Source organism: Aythya fuligula, chromosome Z (genome assembly GCF_009819795.1).
Source record: "Aythya fuligula isolate bAytFul2 chromosome Z, bAytFul2.pri, whole genome shotgun sequence".
Taxonomy (NCBI): domain Eukaryota; kingdom Metazoa; phylum Chordata; class Aves; order Anseriformes; family Anatidae; genus Aythya; species Aythya fuligula.
Window position 1 is genome coordinate 45,331,167 of NC_045593.1, and position 23,197 is coordinate 45,354,363.

The window sequence follows — 23,197 nt, forward strand, 5'->3', positions numbered from 1 at the left end:
ATTGCAGAATATAAGTTGTCATAAATGAAAACAGCTTCACAATACCTAAAGCAAATGGGCTTTTAGTTTCCTCCAGCATTTACATTTTGGTAACACTTAACAGCTAGGGCCTCTTTGTATTAAAAATAAGACAAACAAATGGAAAATGGACAGCATGCACCCCAAACAATTTTCATAGTGCGAAAGATGAGAAGTAACAGGTGGATGGGACAACTAAGGACGGTGGCAAGGAAGATGAAGAACAATGGTTTTTTGTTTGTTTTTAAGGAAAACTTTAAGTGTAATTTTATGAAGATATTTATAATCTTTGGAAATGTGCTTTGGAGATACGGGAAAACCCAAGAGGGATTTTGTTGCAGTCTGTACCCTGAAATTTCAACTGAGGTTTCTGCGTCTTTCCTTTTGGATAGATTTTTTCTCAGTCTTTCTTACTTAAAGAACAGGGGAAAACTGAAATGAAATGTTTTTTGTTTTTTTTTTTTTTTTTTTGGAAGTAACTGGGGAACAGAATGTAATAGCTGCACCTACTAGTGCCACTTCAGTTCCAGGTCTGACAGTGTTTCTTCTTCAAGTGCTCCCACCCTCTCTGCCTATGTTTGCTAGATCTTAACTTGGACTTTAATTAAACTGTGAGCAGGAAACTAGTGTATAAAGTCTCATTTTGGGCATCTGAGACGTGGGAAAATAACTGAAACCATGGTCTCAGATTTTTTGCTCTGCAGTCTCACATAGATGAGTAAGAGTTTAACCTGTAATTCTGAGAAATTTTCACCCATAATGCAGCCCTAGACAAAGGTAAATTAAGGACATGTCTGTTGTTTTGCTGCTTTGCTTTTGTTGGCTTCATTTAGATTCTGTTATCTGAAACAATAGCTTTCTGTGGCTGAATCTGTATAGCAATTATACTGAGGATATACTATAATACAATAACCCAGTTGTTCTGTACCTCCCTTAGCACATACTTTTATATATATATTTAGAAACGGTAAAATAGCTACTTGAATGCATATATATGTGAGTGTATATATATTTATACACATACATGTGTATATATTTATAAACATGTATATGTATATATATATTTATTCAAGCAGCTGTTCTAGTTTCTAAAAATTAAGCATTGCTTTGCTTTATAGTTAGTAGAGAAAGCTTTCTAACTAGGAGATTACCTTTCTTTATGTGGTGCTCTGCAACATTTCAAATTTTATTAGTGTTCAAAATGAATTGGGTTTCCAAGCAGAGCCACTTCCCAGAAGCCTTCACGGTTTTATTTTTTAAAGTGTCTCCCCACCCTCTAGGCAGCTGCTCTTGGACTGTGCAATAAACATTCAACTTAGCGTATTAGTGGTTGTCCTAAAATTGAAATAATTCAATATTTGTGAATGTCTGGCTGTTTTTAACAAGTCCATTTTGTTGGCAGGCTTGGGTATCACTTAGAAAGTGTTCCAGTAAGAGCCAATAAGATGCAAATTTTTTTTTCAGTTCCTAAGAATACAGCTTTAACAATAAAATGCATGGAAGGGAATGCAAGGAAAACAAATCATTGAAATCCTAGAGATCTCTTCTCCTCCTTATTTTGATTTAGATATTAACATTAAAGTATGTCAGACTGAAAGGGAAGAAAATGTCATATTGCTTAATTGTTAACTGTTGTATTTTGGTGGGAGTGGAGCATCTGCACACGGGATAAAAATTGGAAGTAGAATTAAAATAACAGGGTATCTTTTTCATTAATCTGGAGGATTTTAGAAGTAAGCAGTGTTAGTTTCTTTTTCTTTGCAAAAGCTTAAATTCTTTTTCCCTTCCCAGTTCTGATTTTGGTGCCCTATGATGATGAATAGTGGACAAAGCTTTGGGGCATGTAACAAACTTCTGACTGAACTCTGAATTTTCAATATATGTTTCCTGGTAGCTAGTCTAATTTCTCTCTGAGCTCTGTTTGAATTATTTATTTGTTCATCCAATAAGCCTTTTAAACAGAGCACTTAGGCACTCACTACATCAGACTTCATGTGCTTTTTCTTTTTCAGGCTGTATTAGATTCAACTTGAAAATGAGTCAGGCAACTAACTGCTAAATATATATCTGTGTGTATATATGTATTTATATATTTGTATATATTTATATACTTAGAGAAATGCCATCTAGAATATGAGTCAAAATATGTTATAACATTGTTTTATGGGTCAGTTATTTGTGTTGTCTTTGTTCACTGAAAGCATGTTGAGAAATTCCACATGCGATGGCTAATATTGCTGCTCTTAACAATTAATTACATATGCATATATTTGGTTGATTCCTGAAATAATGCACTATAAAATATTCTTATTTTATTCCTTCCAAGCCCAAAGAAAGTGTAATTACTTAGCATACATATTCCATAAAAATCTTAGTTTAATAAGCTGTGATTATGTTTCAATAAGATAAACATGGTTTAGATCTGATCTAACTATATAGTAATGAAAGCCATGGAAAATGTGTCTTAACTGGGCCCCAGAACAAAGTCTTTCAGAAAATGGACATGTAAAACCTGAGGATTCTCAGAAATCAGCTGTGACTTCTTGCCATATTTCACACACATGCTGGAAGTACATAGGTTATAGCAATCTTGTCCTCTTTGGTTTGTTTCCGTTTAATTGCTTAGTAAGTAGAGCTCTATTCACACATGGCATTTAATTTTCTCGTAGCTTCTCCCTGACCAGCTGGTCCTGCTTCTGGAGTATCTCTTGGAGGAGAAGACATTATGTCCCAGAACACTACAGGGCTTAGAGAAAACGTACCAGCTCCGGGACCAAGATGCTGAGGTAAGGCACTAAAAAAATCTTGCCTAAAATAAGCCATTGCATTGTTGACTGGAAATAATAGCTGCCCACTTGAATCCAGGCTCGACCAAGTTGTTTTTTCCTTGTCTAAATCTAAAATTGCACACACTTAATTCCAGTGGTGTTGCAGCTCAAGATGTTGTCTGTAGGTTCATGCCTGGTGTGCCCTGCCAATAAGCACACAGAGTGAGAATCCACACAAAAGCCTTTCTAAGGCCACAAAGATGCCTTAATTGTCCAGCATTTGTGTGTATGTGTCGTGTAGGTGCAGGTGTGTTTGGATGCCATAGCAGGAGGAGAAAATACGGCATAGATGTCATACACTGTCAGATGCATACCCGAGGCAGCACATTCAGTAAAGTGTTGAAGTTCTCACTATGAGTGACTGTGCATTACAGCTCAAGTTTGTTTTAGTTCTGTGTGTTGCCTCCAAATGCAATCATATCTGCTCCAGTCTAAAGTTGAACTTCATTGTGGTTCACCCAAGTTGTTTCTCTCTGAGAGCTCCCAATTCTCACTGACAGTTTTGAAAAGTTTGCTTTCCAGAGAGACTACAGCATGTTCTGATTTGGGCCATGAAGTGTAAGCGGAAATCAGTTCTCTACAGATGCACGTAGTGTGTTAACAGTCACTGGGATTTTATAAAACACCGTACAAGTACCTTACCCATCACAGCCACACGTGAGGCTAGTATCCCTGCTCTAAAAAGCTTAACATCTTAGGGGGGCAAACCAATATATCCTTATTACCACATACAAAGCTGGTCATTTTGTAGAGTCACATAGGTGTCTCTGGCTGGGAGAGCTGTGACAATTGAAGCAGCAAAACTAGTTGCTTAAAAGCATCCTTGCAATGAATGTGTTTGCTTCAAGTACTCAGGAGGGAAGATAAAAACATAAAACCAATCATGAAAATAAAGGATGTGTAGGTTTTATACATTAAAAAAAAAAAAAAAAAAAAAGTTAGCTATTAAGGAGCATATAACCAAACTAATGTACAGTGAGGAAGCATGGTAAACTTAACATGACATTCAACTCCTGTTTAATTAAAAGCTACTGTGAAGTATGTGGAAAGTCAGTGTGCATGACCTACCCTGTTGTAATTGGAATTTTATGGGAATAATTGAAATTGAAGAAAAGAGCAAAGTCTCTCTTGTTACTCTTATGCTAAAATTGCTGAGCAGATACTTACAAACACCTAGAATTCCAAATACTAATAGAAAGATTGATTGAACAGAGGTCTAGCTTTTTCTTAGTGTAAAAAAAAAAATAAAAATAAAAATAAAAGGCAGTCACTGTTTACTGCACCTTTTTACTTTTTCTATTGATAGGAATTTCCAAATGCTAGACTTGTTTTTAATTAGTACTTGAACCAACATTTCTATTTATAGGTATTAGAATATACTTTAATCACATATGAATACCAGGGAAATGTCAGGGGTTCTATAATGGGAAGAGAAATAAATAGAGAAGTACATCAAAGTAATAGCTGTGGTGTTGCTGCTTCATGCCAACGAATTGTGAACACAAGGCCACAAGTTTGGGTTTCTTAGGTTTTTCCTTTCCATCCACTTTCAGGCTTGATTTCTTATTTGCAATGTCGTATAAAAGTACACAAGTGCTCTGTCAGAAATGTTTCTTTAAAGAAATATATAAATTATGGCCTGAGTGAAAGGAGCATAATCTCAATTTCATTTTACAAGGTGAAGCCAAGGGCTTAGCAGATCTTCAGAAGTACAACTAAGATAACATTACGATTAGCATTTTACTAGTCATTGGATCACAGACACCTACAGTCCTTTAAAGGGAATGTTAGCTTACACACCCTGCATACCTGAGGGAAGGACTATTCATGCCTCTGACTCCAGTATGTGCACAGGGGATTTTCCTTGTATAATGACCCAGGGACAAGGAACCATAGTCCAAGCTTCTAGCTGAGCTGCTCTTGTCTAAACTTGATTAGTGAAGACATTAATTAGTTATAGGGATCCTGTTGTGTTACTGTATTTCAAATGTTTTTAGTACCTGGACATCAGAAATGGATCATTAGAAATACAAGCATAAAAAAATTGCTTGCTGGCCAGTAGAAAAAACAGCCCTCCATGTCAGAGATTTTATTCAGGAATTCTTGTAAGTAAGGTTGTCAGTTGTGTTCCACCCCGCAACAGAAAGTGAAGAAGTAGCTTTAGCTTTAATAACTAGTTTTCTTGTATTTGATGAGTAATGTTTATGCTCACATTAATCTTCTGGTAGCGATGATATGGACAGTAATATGTGAGAGTAGTTGTATACAAAGTATGTCAATTTGTATTTTAAACAAAGTCTTGTCATAAATATTGCATGTAAAATATTATCTGCACCATTGGGAGTTGGAAGGTTTTTCTGTAGGTATTATAGACAGCTAGAAGATTGTCTTACAGCATCAGAGGGGATATAAACAATAGTCTCTACATGTAGAGCTGATTACTCTTGCAATATCAAGAATGTTCCAGGCTTGTTAATACTAAGAAGAAAAAAAATCAAGGGTTTGAATAATCTCACTTTGTCAAATAAGTGTGTTGGGAGGAGTAGAGAGGACTAGTCTCTCTAAAAAAAACTGTTGCCTGGTAGAGATATCCCTTATGGGTGAGAATTGAGTAAACACAGAATATTCATTCCCCTTCCCTCTGCCGATTGTCAAAGGAGGGGAATGTTCTGTGCAAACACTCCGCTCTTGTAACACACGGCTACTGGAGTACCACACCGAAGCTAGAACCAGGAAAGTGCTGGGAAAGAGCTGCAGTGAGCTTGGTTGATGAGCAGTGAGGTACACGTGCATTAGGCTTGTTTTTCCTTTGAGTTATTTTACAGCTCGCTCATCTAGAGCTCTGTGTAGCCCAGTGATGAGATGCCCTTTCCTTGAATTTCATAAACGCTGCAAGAGAACTAATTTCTGGGGGTGTCTTTTTGTCCTGCACAAGTACTGCGTAGAACATCTTGATTCCTGTTTCTTAAAGCTTTTTATATCTGTATTTCTGAAACGTCTTTATTTCAACTTCACAGTTCAACACTCTTATCCTAAGACTGCGTGCACCTGGCCATGTCTGCACTTGCACACAGTGGCATGCAGGTTTGGGCTCATTCAGTGAAGATTGCCAGCAGCAGTATTTGGTGTTCCTGACTGCTTGTTACTACTTGCATGTCCAGTCTTACCAATGTAAAGGCTACACCTCACCTCAGGAAGGAGAGGATAGTTTGCAGCAGGTTATCTGCCCTGTTCTGAGCTCTTTGTACCAGCCAGGAGAGGAGAGAGGTGTGAGTCAGCCTTTGCCTGGAATTTAATTGTTGAGCTCTCTTCAAGGAAAGCCCAAGATACATGCTTACTGGGATTTCCTCAGCAGCTCAACGTAGTCACTGCCCTCTCTCATGTGAGGTCTCTCACCACACATACATAGCTTCAGAGAAGAGAAGGAGGTAGAGAGCAGTAGAGTTTTCAAAGTTCAAAGGCATTTTTCCTTCACCTGTCAGTGTTCTGAGCCCATCAAGGCTCAGACCTTGTCAGACAAGTGGGTGGCAATTGCACAGAAGAAGGGTTGAGTCAGTTTTCTTTCTTTGTTCCCTTTTCTCTTGCTATGCTCCCTCATGCTACATACGTGGCCTGTATCTACATGGTGCTCTCCTGCAGCTCTGTGTGCAAGAGAAGCATTACAGAAGTTGGCTGCAGGGAGTCAAAAGTGACAAAGTCCAGCTGGAAGTTCAGCTGATTGAAGAGAGCTGGGATACCTTACAAAGCAACTACAGCTGCCATCAGACAGCGGAGCAGGATAAGCAAATTGAAGGCCAGTCAGAGTTTTTTTTGCTTTTTTTTTTCCTTTATTTTTTTCTTCCTGAGGTAGCCGTTTTGTTCACATAGTTAACTTGATATCTAGCTTCTGACAGAACGTAGATTGGGTTTACTTGGGAAGTGTCTGTTGTTAGTATTTAAGTCCTCTTAATTTTGGTGACACCTCTTTTGATACAAACTTTTCATGTTTGAGCATAGGCTGTTGAGGACTTCCGCTTAAAAAACTGGAATCAGTTAGTTACAAATGCCTAAAGACACCACTGACAGCTCTGGATAGCAATTGATGAGTCTGTTAACTAGCAACCACAGGATCACAGAGTGGTTGAGGCTGGAAGGGACCTCCGGTGGCCATCTGGTCCAGACCCCAGCTCAAGAAGGGGCACCTAGAGCAGACTGCTCAGGAGCATGTCCGGAAAAGCACTACAATTATTTCCATTATTTGTGTTCTAACATCTTCATTTGAAGGGGAAGAGGCCTATAACATGTGTACACCAGATTACAGGATGTGTAAACGGCCTACAGAACAGTAACAAAGATGATAAGAAAAAGGTTGCTAATTACATGGGAGAAGGGCAGGGGATGTATGGACTCGATGATCTTGAGGTCTCTTCCAACCTAGAAATTCTGTGATTCTGTGAAAATACAGAACGTAGATGAAGCAGAAAGATTTATCATGTATTTCCCAAGAACTTTCACCATAGAGTTAGTTTTCTTTCTTTCATACTGCAGGCATCACTTTCTTATAAATGTCTTGCCTGCGCAGCATATGGAAAGTTGCTTTGTTAGTTTTTCTTGTCTCAGCAAATTGGCTGAAATGCTCTTCACTTACATAATGCTTTCCCTGTATTCAGGATCATAATGTGGTATATTTGGGGGAGAGGAAAAGGGGAGAGGCTGTAACTGTTTTTGCAGAAAATGTGAGTAAAATGAGTTAAGATCATAATATCACAAGTCATGTGGGTGGCATAAAGCCATTCTCACACAACTACTTCATTGTGCCTGAGGTCTGCCTATGAGACCAAAGCTATAAAGCGGTGGCATCTTATTTCACTGACAGAAATCCATTCATGCTAATACAAACCATATAAGGTGCTTGGCGTCCTTAAAGTAGCAAGAGTTGGGTTTAGGACAAAATAACTTCTTTTCATTGATCTTTCCTAGCCTGTGAAACACTGGCAGGCACATAAGTACAAGTGAATTACAATGCAATATCTGTCTTGCTGCTCCCCATCTGGTAGTCACTGGATTAAGCTGAGCACGTTCCCACACTGTACAACTCAGTGGTCCTGCAGGTTGTCACTGAGCATTGTTAGAAGGCACCCTCATGGAAGAAAGCTCTGTAGAATGCCATGTAAAATTGGATGGGAAAAGGGAGCTGGTCAGAGAAGGTCAGTCCATGTGAGACAGCGGAAAAGGCTCTTGGTGAGCTTTCCTTCCACGCCAAATGCACTTGGGGCAGGGGTTAAGGAGCGATCTCCAGCTTCTGAGTAAAATTTGCAGGTTGTTGCAAATACCTCCTTAGGCTTGGCAGTCCTTATAGACTAGGCCATAAGGCAATATGCAGGCATGTTTCAGAGAGTGTTGTTACAGCTGAACACTGTGATCCTTCCCCTTAACATATGTCAGTGTTAGTGTGAACCACCAGTTCACTACATGAGAAAGACAACAGCTTAAACAGGTGACCATTTTAAAGAACAAGAAAAAGACAAGTGAATACAATAATTTCTTGTTTCTGCAGAAGTAGAAATAGTTTCTGCACATAGTTTATGCAGATGGTTTCTCACATGTAAACATACAGCTCGTTATTCAGTTTCAGCTCAAGTCAGGAGGAGATACCTTATTGTGTACATGAGAGCATGTTTTATAGGATCTACAAAGCTGCTGTGAAAATTTATCACTGATGCAAAATAAATTTCATCTGCCTTTTTCTTTCTTCCTTCTTCAGAGTGCTATTAAGAGCTTATCTAGATAGATAAGATTACATTGAAGAATGTTTTATTTTCACTTACCAGTTCAGTATATAGGAATTAGGAACTTAGTAAAAGCCCCATAGAATAGTCAGCCTGTCTGCCAGATTTGTTTCTGAAATAAATTAGATTTGAGGCTTTCACACCAAGCTGTTTCTGAGGAGGTATGTTCATTAAATAGAAGAGAAAGAAGAAATATGAGTTTTTATGAAGTGAGATCTCTGTACTAGTCAAATCTGCTGCTATTCACACTCATCATCAAATAAATATTAAATTTTACACTGCTCTTCTCCTCATACTTTTCCTGGCAAATACCTAGCAAAGACTTTCTTAATGGTCATTGGAAAACTTTCCCATTTTTACTAGTAAACAGAATAAGGTCAGAGTACAGTAGGCTATCCTCATCTCAAAGCAAATGCATTGACTGAAGCAGCAGCCACTTGTCAGAAAGTCCTCTGTGGTCCCTATTGTTTTCAATCTTCATCCTGTTACAGTTCTTACTTATGTTGCATCTAAGTGCAGTTTGCAGACTCTTCAGACAGGTAGTATTGGTATTTTTCTCTCTTCCTTCTCTCTCTCTCTCTCTCTCTCTCTCTCTCTCTCTCTCTCTCTCTCTCTCTCTCTCTCTCTCTCTCTTCCTCCCCTCTTTTTCTTTCCAGTTAAAAAGCAGCTTCTAGGCCATGGTACTTGCTTTCCAAAGGTGAGTCCCAAAATGCAGTGTGAGACCAAAACAATTGGAACAGAATGAAGAAAAAAACGTTTCCAGTAACAACAGGGGGAGTTGTCCCCTGGGGCTGACACTGGTTTGTGTGCCTGTCATAATGGAGCGGATGTGTTGGGATTAATTTGTAAGACTGATCAAAGGATAGTCTCAAATTGCCATGATTGGGGTTAGTTTTGATGCTACATGTAAAGTACGGGGACTTTTCAAACCACTTGAGAAGAACCGAAAACCCCTCAATCAGCATTAGGTCTCTGAAGGGCACAGTCAGAACACAAGATTTATGGAACACTCAAAATAGCTTTTTACCAGTCAGCACTCCTTATCCCGAGCCCTCCAGGAGCCAGCAGCAGCACGCCTCTTCCAAGTGATCTCACTTGCTGCTGGGTGGCATTCGCAGGAGTTTCCAAGCCTCTGTCTTGTGCTGGTGCAGTTCACTTATCCTCCCTTATTTTTCTAGCTGGTTTTAGCACTTAATTTCATCCTCATCAGGCGACCCAACAACTTTTTGATACTCGATGGTAGGAAGGAACCATGTACTTAATGTTATTTATTACTACTGCTGCTACCACCACTAATTCTACTGCTATTTATGCAACGAATCTGCAGAGGGAGGGATTGGAAATAGTTCTTGCTTTTTCTGTATTCTGGAAAGGAGGATCTTGTGGTGGAGGCCTCTGGACTTCTGAAGTCAATCTCAAAGGTGTTCTGAATTGGGTACAACTGCTTTATTTGAAATGTTATACAGTATTTCTGTGTAGGGCGATATAAGCCTAGCACTGTAATATGAACCTTGTCCTGAAATTTAAAAGGTTGTGTATGTATGTTAGCTGCCAGGATGTTGAGGAGGATGCACTTATAAAAATAAAAAAAAATAAAATAAAATAAACAAAAAAACTAACAACACCTCTTAGCTATCAGTAGTAGTTTTCCCCAGTTGTTTCATTATGAAGCTGTAGACATATTTGTGCTTGTATGTTGCATTTTGCAACTGTGAACAAGATACTTCATATTTAAAAATAAACTGATTTTGATCCTACATCCAAACAGTTCATCTAGTACTTCTGCCTGCATAAAGGTTGACTGCAAATGCAGATAACCCCTGGCAGAGACGACAGAGCAGGAAAAGAAACATGGCACGCCATAAGCTTGCAAGGTCTATATAGCACAAGAAATGGGGCAGTCTGAAATTGCTAACCCTGGCTGGTTCTGGCATCCCTACCTTAGCCACACAGATCTGGTCACACTGCTGAGTCACTGACTTAAATATATTTGTGTGAGTAAAATCCTGCTGTCCTCTTTTCAACTCTGTGCAATTTAAATGCCTTTGGGGTTGCAGGGTCCTGGAGGGGCGTCCTGCTGCATTCCAGGTGGGGTAAGCATTGCCCTGGGCAGCAAGGGTGATTGTGTTCTTGGGAACTGAGAGGAGAGAGGATGACTTAAAAATCTAAAACACAGAGTAGAGTCTGTGTTCCCATTTCAGCAGCATGTTTTTTCTGAGCATATGCAATCAACATATATTTCTCTTGAGAGTATTTTCTGGGATTTGGGAGAGGGATGAGTATGAGTGATGTGAAAGGTCTTTAGTGTCAAAACCTCATGTTTAATTGTTTTGAAAATTAGAACCAAAGTTTTAAACTATGCAAAACTGGAACGATGTGAGCACAGGGTGGATGGGTTGGCTGTGGCCGAAGCTATGGAGAAACCAGGCGGCCACATTATTCACTGCCTGGAATTTGTGCTTCATTCGCACATGCAGCTCCAGATCCTGTCTGTGACAGTCATCTTGCCTGGAAATGACAAATGTTTGGACCACAGTCGCTGCGGAGACCAAAGATAAAAGGAAGGCACTGTTTTTTTTTGCCTCTAGATATGAGAGGGAGGAGGCAGAAGTAGAGGAGAGAGGGGCACAAGCTGAGGGTGCAGCTTGCTGTTGTGCTGATGCTTGCAGCAGCATTGCCTTTTGCTGAACGGGAGTTACGACTCAGTTATAATTGGTAACAGAAGGTTCTTGTGCTCTGCAGGGCTGGGGTTCTGCTTCAGATGTATGAGTGTTTATGTGCTTTTTCCCACTACAACATTTGGTTTTATAAGCCCAGCATGCTTTTATTTGCATTTATAAATAGCTTGTGTTGAAATATATATGCAAACACTGTACGGGTAGGAACTCTAGACGTATTGGGTTTGGAAACGGGGGTGATGGGCAGTATTTGAACCACTTGTGATCTTGATGCAGAAACAAAATCATGGTGATACCAGAGGTATTACAGCCACTATTGTTGCTAAGCATTTTGGTCAAGGTGTCAGAGGGAATTTGGATGGGGTTTGTGCATCAGACAGAGAGGCAGTTGTGGTCTTACATTTTGGGTGAGGGGCCAGTTTGGACATACACGTGTGCCCAATCCTGTCTCACCTCCCTGACAGACCTTGTCCCTGCGGCCTTTTGTGGCCTGAGGCTGGGACCTGCCCTTCCTTCCCTCTCCTCCAAGGCCCATACCCTGTACCTCAGGGTACTGTGCTGCTGTCCCCACCACCACACATGGGGCTGGTGCTGCAGGTGGTGGTGTGGAGGCCTGCCATGGGGCAGGGCATCCCCAGCACCAAGGGCGCAGGGCAGTTTTGGAGGGCAGAGCTCCTTTGTTCTGCAGCGGGGCAGAAGGCAGCCTGAAAGCAAGCAGCACCACAGCAAAGCCCAGCTCGACACACATCTCTGGTGGAGTAGTTAAAGAGGCAGCTGATGACATCGCTTCTGCCATCTCCCATCTTGCTGCAAGCTGTGAAACGCGCTAACAGTACAGCCTGCTGAACATGCAAGGCTAAAAAAAGGCAGGGGCAAGGGGAAGCACGTGGTTCCAGTGTAAGTAGTGTATTTATGTTTTTAATTAAGGCTTATTTTTAAAAACCTTTGTTTTTCAAACTAAATGGTTTCACATGCTGTGTTAAACACATCCTTACCTCACATGGCATTACGATATAGGAGCTACTCTTCCTAGAAGTGAGATCATGGCAGCCTAAATGGAAACGCAGTGGAAAAGCCTTCAGGCGCAGTGGGGATGAGCTCTTCTAGCAGGCGCTGTGAATGCTAACTTGGTGCTCGTGCACGCTGTTTTTCCCTTTTCCTCATATAACCTCACTATAGATTGTTGTCCTATCATCACGTTATTGGCCCACAGTAGAAGGAGAAGGAAGACTTGAGGCCAGCTACTGTTGTGTTTGAGCCGTCTCCTAAATGGGAGAGAGGAGAAGCAGGCGGAGGAGCGCATGGGATGTCAGCATTGTGTCTTACCATGGTTACTGGTTCATGACAAGCGCTTTGACACCAGGAGAGAGGCACAGCCGGAGCCACCTTTTAAGAAGGATTAGACATGGCTGCTTAATTTCTCACATTTTCTGCCTTCTTTTGGAAAACTTCTACGAACACAGATGTCATTGATCACAGATGTGGCCCACATAGGGAGAAGAGTGGTCTCTAATTGGGAGCTCTTTTTTTGTGAACTGGAGATGGGGTAGAAAAGGGTATTTGTTTTTTTCTAAACAAGCTCTTGGCATGCACTTCATAGAGCCTTGTCCTGGGATGCAACTCCCCAGTCAGTATGCCTTTCTGATCAGAGAAAGCAGCAGCGATGTCCTCCGCTCTGCTTGGGCATTCCTAAGCAGCGTGTTCTGTGATTCCTAGGCTTCCGTATGTTTATGTGGGAAAGAGTTCCTGCGCTGGTTGTGGATTAGCATATGTTTTATTTGGAAGCAGGATCGTGTGTTAGCAGCGTGGGGGACTCAGACAAGCGGGACCTGCCTGATTGCTCTTCAGCAAGGCCTAGGGACTGCAGTAAGTTCGGGAAAGTCACTGGGATTTGTCACAGAGGAGTGGTTCAGTATCCCGCAGTTGGACGGAAGGTGAAGGGACAGGAAGGAAATGTGTGCCCATAAATCAGATTTGTAAAGGGGAGAAGTTTCAAGCCCACGCCTGTTGGTAGCTAAGGCTTGCAGCAGCTGTGGGAACACACTGCGTGGCTTTCGGGTGTGCTGGGGCAGTGACAGCTCCAAATGCTGCCAGTTGTCCCATGGCCTGCAATTGGCCAGAATGCAGAACTTGATGCCTTTTTTATTTTCTTTCTTTTCTTTCTTTTATTTTTTTTTTTAAAAAAAAAAAAAAAAAAAAAAAAAAAGCTAGATCATACAGCCCTTTCTTCTCCCATATTAAATGGAGGCAGTTACTGCATGAAGCTCCACCCAGAGCCTCTGTCAGTGCTGCTGCAAGAGCTAAGGAGAGGCAGGACTTGGAATGCTTCTCCCCTGTCACACGAACACCCGTCATAGCATGCAATTGCTTCATTTATGCAGAAACAACAATCAGAAGGAGCAAAATGAACTAAGGAAGTATGATATTGTTACTAATGTTACCAAAATCTAGTTTGGTATTCTGTTAAAACTATGTTTTAAATAAGTTTTTTTACAGCCAGTTCATTACTTCAGGTTTTACAGTATTTTGACCTCTACATAGTTCTTAAAATGACAAGTATCTCCTGACAAACATCATTTTGATTAGCTCAGCCCTTCATTAGCTTAAGGTTTCCTGAATGACCATGTTCCTGTATGCTGGGCTGCACATGGGCTAAAATACTTGTGCTGGGGGACAGAAAGAGGAATAGGATGTTGTCCAAGGTGGCAGTAATGGTCCTGGAGCTACCTGTGCAATCGCTGTCCAATGCAAAGTGTGGTGGGGATCCCTGAATTGATCAGGCCTGGGTCCTGCCAGCCCTGCTCCCCCTGAACATGGATTCTTCCCAGCACATGGATTGAAAAGCAGCACAAGTAAGGCTAGCAAGAGCCACGTTAACATTTAAGGTGTTACCATAGTTTTGCCCACAGTGCTGGAAAATGATGTGTTTAGTACTGGGAGAGCACATTACAGTACACAGCATTAAGTCTTGGCGCTATGAGGGTCTCAGGAAAAAGGTTTGCTGTCAAAGATGCCTGCTGCAGTGGTTCTCTATCTGGCCTTGGTTTCCTTGGCCCTGCAGTGTTGTCAGAAGGAGTATTACCATTTACTGCCTGAGAAGTAATTACGCAGTGAAGACTACCAAATTTTTTGGACCTGATTTAAGCTGTTAGGCAGCTTCTTTGCTCAGACTCTTCCTGACAAACCCTTGGCATATACAGTAATCCCAATTACAGACCTCTTGTCAGAGTGATGAATCTGTTCTGCTTGCATTCAGTAGGTTTTTGGCTATTGAGTACATTTTTTCTAGATTGCCAATCTGATACTGTGTCAGCACAGTTGTAACACACATGGCTGTTTTGTTGCTCCTTTCGAGCTCATTGAGCATCCCCGATCATCTTACTTGGTAAATGTTCGTGAAACCAAATTTACATGCTAAAGCGTGCTTATACTGTGGTTTAGAGCATAGGAATGCTCACGTGAAAAGCAGATTATATAGAATGAAAAGTCACTGATGCAACCTGGCTGGTGTGTTAAAGAGTAACTATTTCAGCTGTTCTTAAATGTTTGCTGTTGCAAAGGCAGCGGGGAAAAAAAAAGTCATTAAAGCCACTTTGCCACAATAACATTGTAAAATTTGCAGTTTTTAAACTGTAATTTGTCCATGTTAGCCAACTGTAAAAGACTTTTTAGTCCAAATATTGCCCAGTAACATGTGGCATTGTTCCTTAATTGTCTGAAAATGATCTAATATTTAAATCCAAGTTGTGTGTGTATAGAAAGAGACTGGAGATAAATACTTTCAGATAGAACAGAACAGTTTTCTGGTGCTCTGGAGATACCAGCTTCCTTTTTGTTAATTAAAACTAATCTATAGTAGGAAGGCATCATTATTTGAAAAAGTTTCATTGTCTTTTTCTTCTCCAGATTAGACTGGAGTCTGGCAACTGAGATCTGTTTAACATTTGTGATTCTGGTTGTTCAAATACTTTTTTTTTTTTTTTTTTTTTTTCAATCAAGTCTGAACTCACGCTTTATAAAGATCACAAATGCCTCCTACCTTTAATAAAGATTCCGTTTTGGTGTTCAATAGCTCTTAATGTATTTCACATTAGCCTGTTTCCTAGGATCTCTAAGTAAGTTGCTTTTGTTCTGTGATTTAGATTTGTTGTCTCATGGCGCCTGTTAAATTGGATCCAGCTATTAGCAAAATGTACTCATTTTCCCTGAAGCTAGTCTCTCATTCTGCAGACCAAAAGCTTAATATAAAACCCTCCTCTCCTCCTTTCGTCTTCTCCGTAAAATATTTATTTTGCTTGCATACATATTATTGAGAACTTTAACAAGCTAGATTACTACAATAGAACATACGGAGCTTTCTGTGAGGGTGTTTGTTTTAGGCTTCCTTGATTGTTTGTATGAGGCACAGGAGAATAAAACAGATTAGGCAAAGTAATTAATCACATGGGTCAGAAAAGAAAAAAATATATAATTTAAGACCTGTTTAAAATAGTTTAAAATTACAGTTTCTCAGATTTGGTTATTAGTAGCTTTTCTTTTGCAAGTCGAGGCATGTGTTTGATGCCTGATAGGAGTATACTCCATCATCCTCAAGCAGCATTTACCAAAATATCATGGCCCAGATTGTTAAAATGAAAGGACTGTCTTAGAGCTGGATATTAATATATATTAATATAATTTATTATGTAATTTATGTAAGACTTAGTTCAGTTGAAGTCTTCTCATGTAGCAATTTACTTTCTGAAAATAGACCAGGGTGGTGTCACTTTGTTTTCTAAACATTTCCCATTTCACTGTCAAAATGCAGGTGATGTTTGAGTTCTTCATAATGTTGTGCACTGATGTGTATTCTTCCAGAAGTCAAATTAAAAGATAAAGTGAGAACACTTAAGTTCTTTGTATAAGCTTCTAAACTGGAGATTGTGTACTTTGTAACAGTAGCAGCCCTTCAAGATACTTCACCTAGATGTTAGCCAACACATAGATCTTGATGCGGCTGGTATTTGTGGAAACCTATCGGTGGTTTTCAATCATCACACCTGCGCAAGTGGTTGTCTGGGTGTCTTCCTGCCGCTGAGGTGTGGCTCAGAAATGCACTGCTCGGATGTGTGGTGTCTCGCAAACCTCAAAGAAAAGCGATCCCTGTTTAACTCGAGAAGGTGGTTGCTCAAATATCAGCATCAGTGGTGAAAGCTGGATGGGAGGAAAGAGATGAGGAGTGGGTCAGGTACTGGAGGTGCCACAAAAGGCCCCTGCCACCTCTACTCTTGCCTGGGAGGGCTCATCAGTCTGAGGCTGGGAAAACCAGCGGCATTTCCAGCATTGGCACGTATGTCCTGCAGCTGCTGGACCTGCAAGAGGGTGGGCGGGCGGCTGCAGGTGCGTGCTTTCTGCCAGCAGCAGGGGGAAGGATGGCTGCAAATTGCTTTTTGGGGCTGTCTGGTGCCGAGGAGCCAGCCAAAGGGACATACGGCGTGCATCTCTGCACCGTGCAGGAGAGCACTGGGAAGTGTGCAGAGGGGGGACTTGGAGGAGATTAATGAATTCTTATTTTCACTACTGAGTATTTGCTCCTGGGAGGAAAAGGAAAAGCCAAGAAGAGCGTACACAGGATGCGGTTCGGTTAGCTTGGTCCTACCACAAGCTACTTAGCTTTCAACATTGCCTTTTGATAGGGGTTTGTTAGAGGGCCTGGTTGCATGACACATGCATTACGCTGCAGAGCTGCGGGGCTTCTTGTGCTCTGAGCGCTGGAAGAGACACTGGGAACCAAACTTATTTTTTTTTTTATGTCTTCCTCTTATATGAATAAAGTTCTCAGCTGTGCGGTATTAGCCTAGGGCTTGGATTGTACCAGAAAAAAAAAAAAAAAGTGGCGGCCTGCACACCGTACAGGCCTCGCGAGACATCAGCCAGGCCATGCCTGCTCAGGCCACCCTTGAGGCTTCGGTGGCAGGGCCGAGCAGGTCACACTGAGCCCCTGCCACATGCTGGGACAGTCTCGGTGCCCACAGCTGCCCTGCAGGTTGCCAGGAAGCTGGGGTCTGGCTGCCCCCACAGCTGGTTTTTATGGCTGCCTCGGCAGCGGCTGGTTCTCCTGCAGCTCACCACACCGTGACGGCATTCGGGGCTTTTTGGGAAGCAGGAGGCAAACGTGTAATCTGAGGATAACAGACACGCTGCTCCTGCCCCAGCTGGAGTGCCTCCAGCACTTCAGGTCTGGGAATGGGCCAGGGTTTGTAATGACCCTGAGAAAGAAAGAAAGAGAAAAGAGAGAGAAAGAAAAGTGTGCGCTGTACTAAACCTCACTCAACAAATCAATGCTTCTCTTTCAAACTCTTTGAGAGGAGGTGTACTGCCAGGAGTGGGAACCCTGTGGAGGAAGGGGCGATTAAGGAAAGGATACAGCTTAATTGTTCTTTGTTTTGCAAAACAGTGGGAATTCAGATAACCAGGCAATGACAAAAACGTAAGGCAGACATGCATTACGTTAGTATGTGAGTGAGCAGAAGCATGTGAGTACATCCACACCGATAACTCCTGCTCTGTTCTCCGTGCAGGTGTTATGGTAACAATCACAAAAGGGAGTGTTTGCACTCTGCAAACCAGGTGCCGGGGTTGCTATTGAAAGTACTTAGAAATTTCGGCACCCAAGGGCCTCTGACTATCTCCTGTAGGATTCTGTAATTATTAATGCTTTAATAATTACATGTGGGGAAAAAACAGCTTCACCAGGAGGTATGAAGAGAGCCCTATCTCAGAAGACTTCGTAATTTGTTTGTTGGACGTTCTCACGTGCTGGGCCACAAGGCATAGAAGCGCAATGATCACAGCAGAACACTGCAGTCCCTGTCTCTCCTCCTTGCCTATTCCATATGTGCCAAGAATACATACAGAAAATTTTATTTCTTCTTAAGTAGTTGACATCAGGTGCTGCATAGGTAGGATAAAGTGGTTTCAATGAAGATAGACAAGCTTTTCAATGTTTCCTGTTCTGCTTGGCTAACTCAAGCTGCAGATGAGAGAAGGATATGCTTAATTTTTGAGACTAAATTTCTAAGGCTTGTTCCAGGCAGGGAGCTGTTTGGTGCTATGAAAAATGTCCTGTAAGGGAGCTGGCTTGCCTGGGATGATTTACTGGTGATGCGTTTAGTGTCTCCAGGGAAAAGCAGCAGCTGGGTAGGGTTTTAAAGGCCCATATTATAGATGTGTGGGCATCTATGACAAAACGAGTTGAAGCTTGGAACACCATTTGCTTTTGTGGATTTAGCGCTGGTTCCCCATGCAGGAGTCTTAACAGCTGTTGTTTAGTCAGCAAAAACCTTTCAGAGACAGCTTTTATCCCCCACCACGCATTGCACTTTAACTCTGCAGTGTCTTAGAAGCTGTGAGTGCAAATTCCCTTCAGCCACAACTTCACGCAGCATTTTATTTAATTCAGAAGCTGTGTTCAAACTGTGTCATGTAACAGGTAAGCTGGGAGGAGATTCCAGCTACCCAAAAGGACTCTTCCAGGACCTCTGAGTATTTATTACTTCTTAATCATGTTAATGGGGTTATTATCTAATCACATATGACTGTAAAACTTTCTTGAGACATAAAGTTAGTAAGGATTAGGATGACATGGAAAGTATGTCCAAATACCTTATTTTCCAAAGCAATAAGATATTTAAGTTCAATTCTTTTTCTTCATTCCTGGCTTCCACTCTCAATGTTATTGGTAAATCTGTCATTCAGAAAAAGGCTCATTCACAGTGACTTGATATGAACACAATTTGGACTTGGTTTTTAAAACTATTAAAACTGCTGACATTTTATTTTATACAAAGTGATTGTTGTTATGTGCCCCATATTATAAAAGATAGTAAGACCACAGGGTAAAACAGAAGGAGCGGGAGGGTGGGAGGGCTTTATTGAACATAATTGTTTTCCTTTAGATCAGTGCTGTTCCAGTAATAGAGTAAAAAACATCAGCCTGGTCACTGCCTACAACTGTGGAAGCCTTGCTGGAGTGTAAGATGACTTTTAATCCACAGGAGTGTTGAAGAACAAAGTCAGAAATTCAAAGTCAACCAAAAAAAAAAGGGCATTTCAAAGACATGTTATTCACACTACTTAAAGATAAATATTTTTCAATTGTGATTGTTTTTAAAAACTCTGTATTTTTCATTACATTATTTTAATAACTGTTTCCGTCTATGTGCATTTGGTAGAACAGCCTAGATTTTTGAGTGTAGACAGATTTTAAACTATTTGAAAGGTGTTCAAAATGTAGTCCTGGAAAATGATGGTGGCAAAATTATGTTCCACTTAACTGAACCTTGCTGCATGGTTTTATATATAACATGCTTTTAACATGAATTTAATCTTGGTACAGTATTATATTTAAGCCTTTTTATTACATGGATTTTACAGTTGCGTAGAAGAGATGATTAATTCTGTCTTGTGGCTCTTCTGGGCATTTCTAGCTATCATCTGCCTGTCCTGCCCCCATTCCCTACTTCTAACATTATAAAATAAGTAATGTTTAGGCAAACATAAAGGAAGGATAATAACATTTAGACAAACTTAAGTCTAAAGATGCTGCAAACTGGTGTCAGGATATGGATTAATTTACTATTCTAGAATGAGAGGTTTGTCTTTAGGTCTTGTGGGGTTCTGAAGCCCAGAAAGACACACATACAATTTCATTTATTTCTTTTTTTTTTTCCTCTTCCCGAAGGTTCGTCATCGGTGGTGTGAACTTGTTGTTAAACACAAATACGTGCCTGCATATGGAGATGTTGAGAAATTTCTCAGAGAAGATCAGGTCAGTTACATGTTATTAGCATTTTCAAAATAATCACATTTAAAAATTTTTTGAGACCCTAATGTGAAACTGAAAATTAATATATTTTCTTGCTGGAGACAGCTAAAAAGTGGAATGTGTATTCAGTTTATGCCCTTTCCTTAAATAGTGCAATTTAAGGAATCTGCCTAGGTATACTCAGCCCCACCTAAGTATGCTAATCACCTGTAAAGTGGTAAAATAGGATATATTCTCTTCTGTTTCCATTTTATACAAGTCAGATGTAGCAATGATCCTTGCCAATGCTAAGACACGTTTTCCTCAATTTGCAGGGTGACAAGGCAAGTCTACCTGTGAATATTAACCCACATAGATAAGAGTTTGGTGCAAAACAGTGACTGAAATTTTCAAGACGATGTACAGATCGTCTTACAGGAGAAGCATAGCACAAGGATATTCATCCAAGGATGCATCTGCACCGTTAAGAAAATGATTTGAGACAATTTTGAAGGTCTTAAAATGCCAGCTATATAAAATGTCTTTACTATGGCTAAGCTATTATGAAATCACAGTTGTAATTGTACCTCTGCCTTGTTCTTTTGATTTCACTTCCCATTTGTTTTTATTCAACCTTCACTGCCTAGGATCACAGCTATATTTAAAATATAGGGAGAAAAAAAAGGAAAGAAAACATTGCAAGGGATATGAAAATCAGTGAGAGAGATATTCATGCCTTTTCCTTTAGTGTTGACAGTGAACAAAGCCATTTACAGCCTGTGAGCTTTTTTTGCTTTCAGACAAATAAATACATTTTGTCACAACAGCATAATAAAGTTACTGCAGTCTCTTAGGCTCTTTCTTCCAGCTCTGGAGTATACCTCCTATTTATATCTCAGCCAATAAACAGTCTCAAGACTTCCTGGCAAGCTCTTTGTTTGAATTTAAAAAAAAAAAAAAAAAAAAAAAAAAAAAAAAAAAGCATGTAACAACAGCATTTATGACAACAAGGAATTTATATATATTGTGCATATTTTTATCATATGGAATGATGCAGGTGTCTACCAGCAGAAAGGCAAAACAAAAATCCTGACGTTCATACAAACATATTGAATTACATTACGTTTAGAACAGATACAATGCCAAACAAAAACAAATGTTTTCTGCAGTGCAGGGAAAGAATTTCTGCAATATTTTTTTTTTCATGTAATCCTCAATATCTTTCATTTCATTTACTCCAGTGGTGGAAACAATTTATAACGCAACCAGGTTCTGGAATCATTACAACTCAAATCAGAGTAGTTGCATGCCATTACTGATCATGAAAGACTTTTTTTTTTTTTCTTTAAAGTCTGGGAAAAATGTAAATGTGATTATTTAATCCTTTCCAGGATTACAAACACCCAGTGTTTTTACTGCATTTTAATGTTTAGGTTTGGGGGAAAATTATTAATAGTGGGTAGAGAAGATAATTCCTATTTGGAACAAAATTCCAACATTTTGAAATTCTTTATGAAAGCAACTGGAGCCCAGCTCCAAGGCAACGTTCCTGGTGTGATCTGCAGCTGCAGATCCTGGAAACCTGAGGTCTGTGAATGCAGAAGAAATGCCCATGGTTAGGGCACTGTCACAGTGTCTGTCAGATTTCTGTCTGTTTGGGACCTTTTTCTTTAATTTCAATCACTGTTAAACTATAAATTTCCCCTCTTGTTGAAGCTTAATTTTTAACCTTATCAGCCAACACTAGAAATTGTGAGGAATTATATTACAAATTGTTTTTTTCAATGCTGTCCATATTCTTCCTCTTCTGCAGCTGTCCAAGCATTAAGTTTGCAGCTGTACAAGTTAATCTGCTAAGCTGCTAAGTTTTGTCATTATATATATAATATATGCTACATATAACGATTATACATAATATATAACATATATATAACATATGCCACATTTAATAATTATACATGAGTGGCATATATTTAATATATGCCAAATACAATAATTATGTCATATATATATAATATCACACGTCTTATGTATATAAATAATATTTCACATATGTGGCATATATTGCATACATAATATATATATATTATGTATGGCATATATATAATAATAACATACATACAGTGTTTTGATAAGTGCAGCTTAACACTTATGGAACTCCTATAACAAGATGCAAAGCTTGTATCTTCAGAAAAAAAAAAAGGCAATCCCCAATGTGTTTCCCATGAAGTTAGCTAGTGCTTCGCTACCTGCCATCAAAGGGACTCAGATCTTACCCCCAGGTACTCAGTTATCCAGAATGAGCACTAAGGGATCGTCTGCCTTCTTACAGAAAGGTTAAGCTGCATCTTGGACTTAAAGAAAAGGCTCTGAAACACAGACCTGGCCACAGGTGATTGATTTCCAGATACAGCATTGCCAGATGGGGATTTCAGAGTGGGGTCTTTCAGCTGTTCTGCTCTTTATTAGTGCATGTGGAAACATCCCAACTGGAAAGAAAATGTGTATCCTGTTGAAGGAAGGACAAGCTGTTTTCTTAAGGGGCATTTGGAAGTACTTCAGGTAGTGGATAAAAGAAAACAGATTTCAACTTCAAAAGTGGCAAGAAAAATGGAGTGAGAAAGCATTTGCTTGTCACAATACAATGTACATTTCTTATAGTAATGTTCTTTTTTTACACACTCAATACAACATATAGCCAATCTTAGGCTACAGAGAGCCAAAGAAAACTACATTTTTGGGGGGGGAAAGGTATGCTGTTGAGTATAAGGCTTTTTCCATGGTGTTTTTGAATTAATTGGGTACTTGGAGGTCAACAACATGAAAACTGTTCAACTAGTCATAACTGGTGACAGGATGACTGTGTGTTGTGTTCCTCTTTCAGGCAATGGGTGTGTATCTCTATGGTGAATTAATGGTGAATGAAGATGCAAAACAACAGGAACTTGCATACAAATGCTTTGCTGCAGCACGAGAACAAATGGATGTGTCCTCCGCCAAAGTGGTGGCAGAGATGTTGTTCTGAAGAGGTGATTTTTCTTTTTTAATTAAATACCCTGATTTTGCCTTATAAAGAAACTCACTAAACACTGTAAACTTTGGCATACCACAGAGTTTGTG

General features: G+C 40.1%; 1 protein-coding gene across 7 annotated transcripts in view; it reads left to right on the forward strand.

The window, feature by feature from the left end:
- Positions 1 to 23,197, forward strand: part of AOPEP (aminopeptidase O (putative)) — a 198,918-nt gene that overhangs the window by 171,967 nt on the left and 3,754 nt on the right. For 3 of the 7 annotated variants that reach the window (XR_004254376.1, XM_032206693.1, XM_032206694.1), the window contains exons 13-15: positions 2,688 to 2,804; positions 20,015 to 20,101; positions 22,962 to 23,106. Coding sequence is in view for 2 of the 7 variants with exons in the window: in XM_032206693.1 (XP_032062584.1) it covers positions 2,688 to 2,804; positions 20,015 to 20,101; positions 22,962 to 23,102 (345 nt within the window). In the remaining 5 variants the exon portion in view is untranslated. Of the gene's footprint in view, positions 1 to 2,687; positions 2,805 to 20,014; positions 20,102 to 22,961; positions 23,107 to 23,197 lie in introns of those variants that run through there. The other 4 variants (XR_004254377.1, XR_004254381.1, XR_004254378.1 and 1 more) reach the window with 3 other exon arrangements.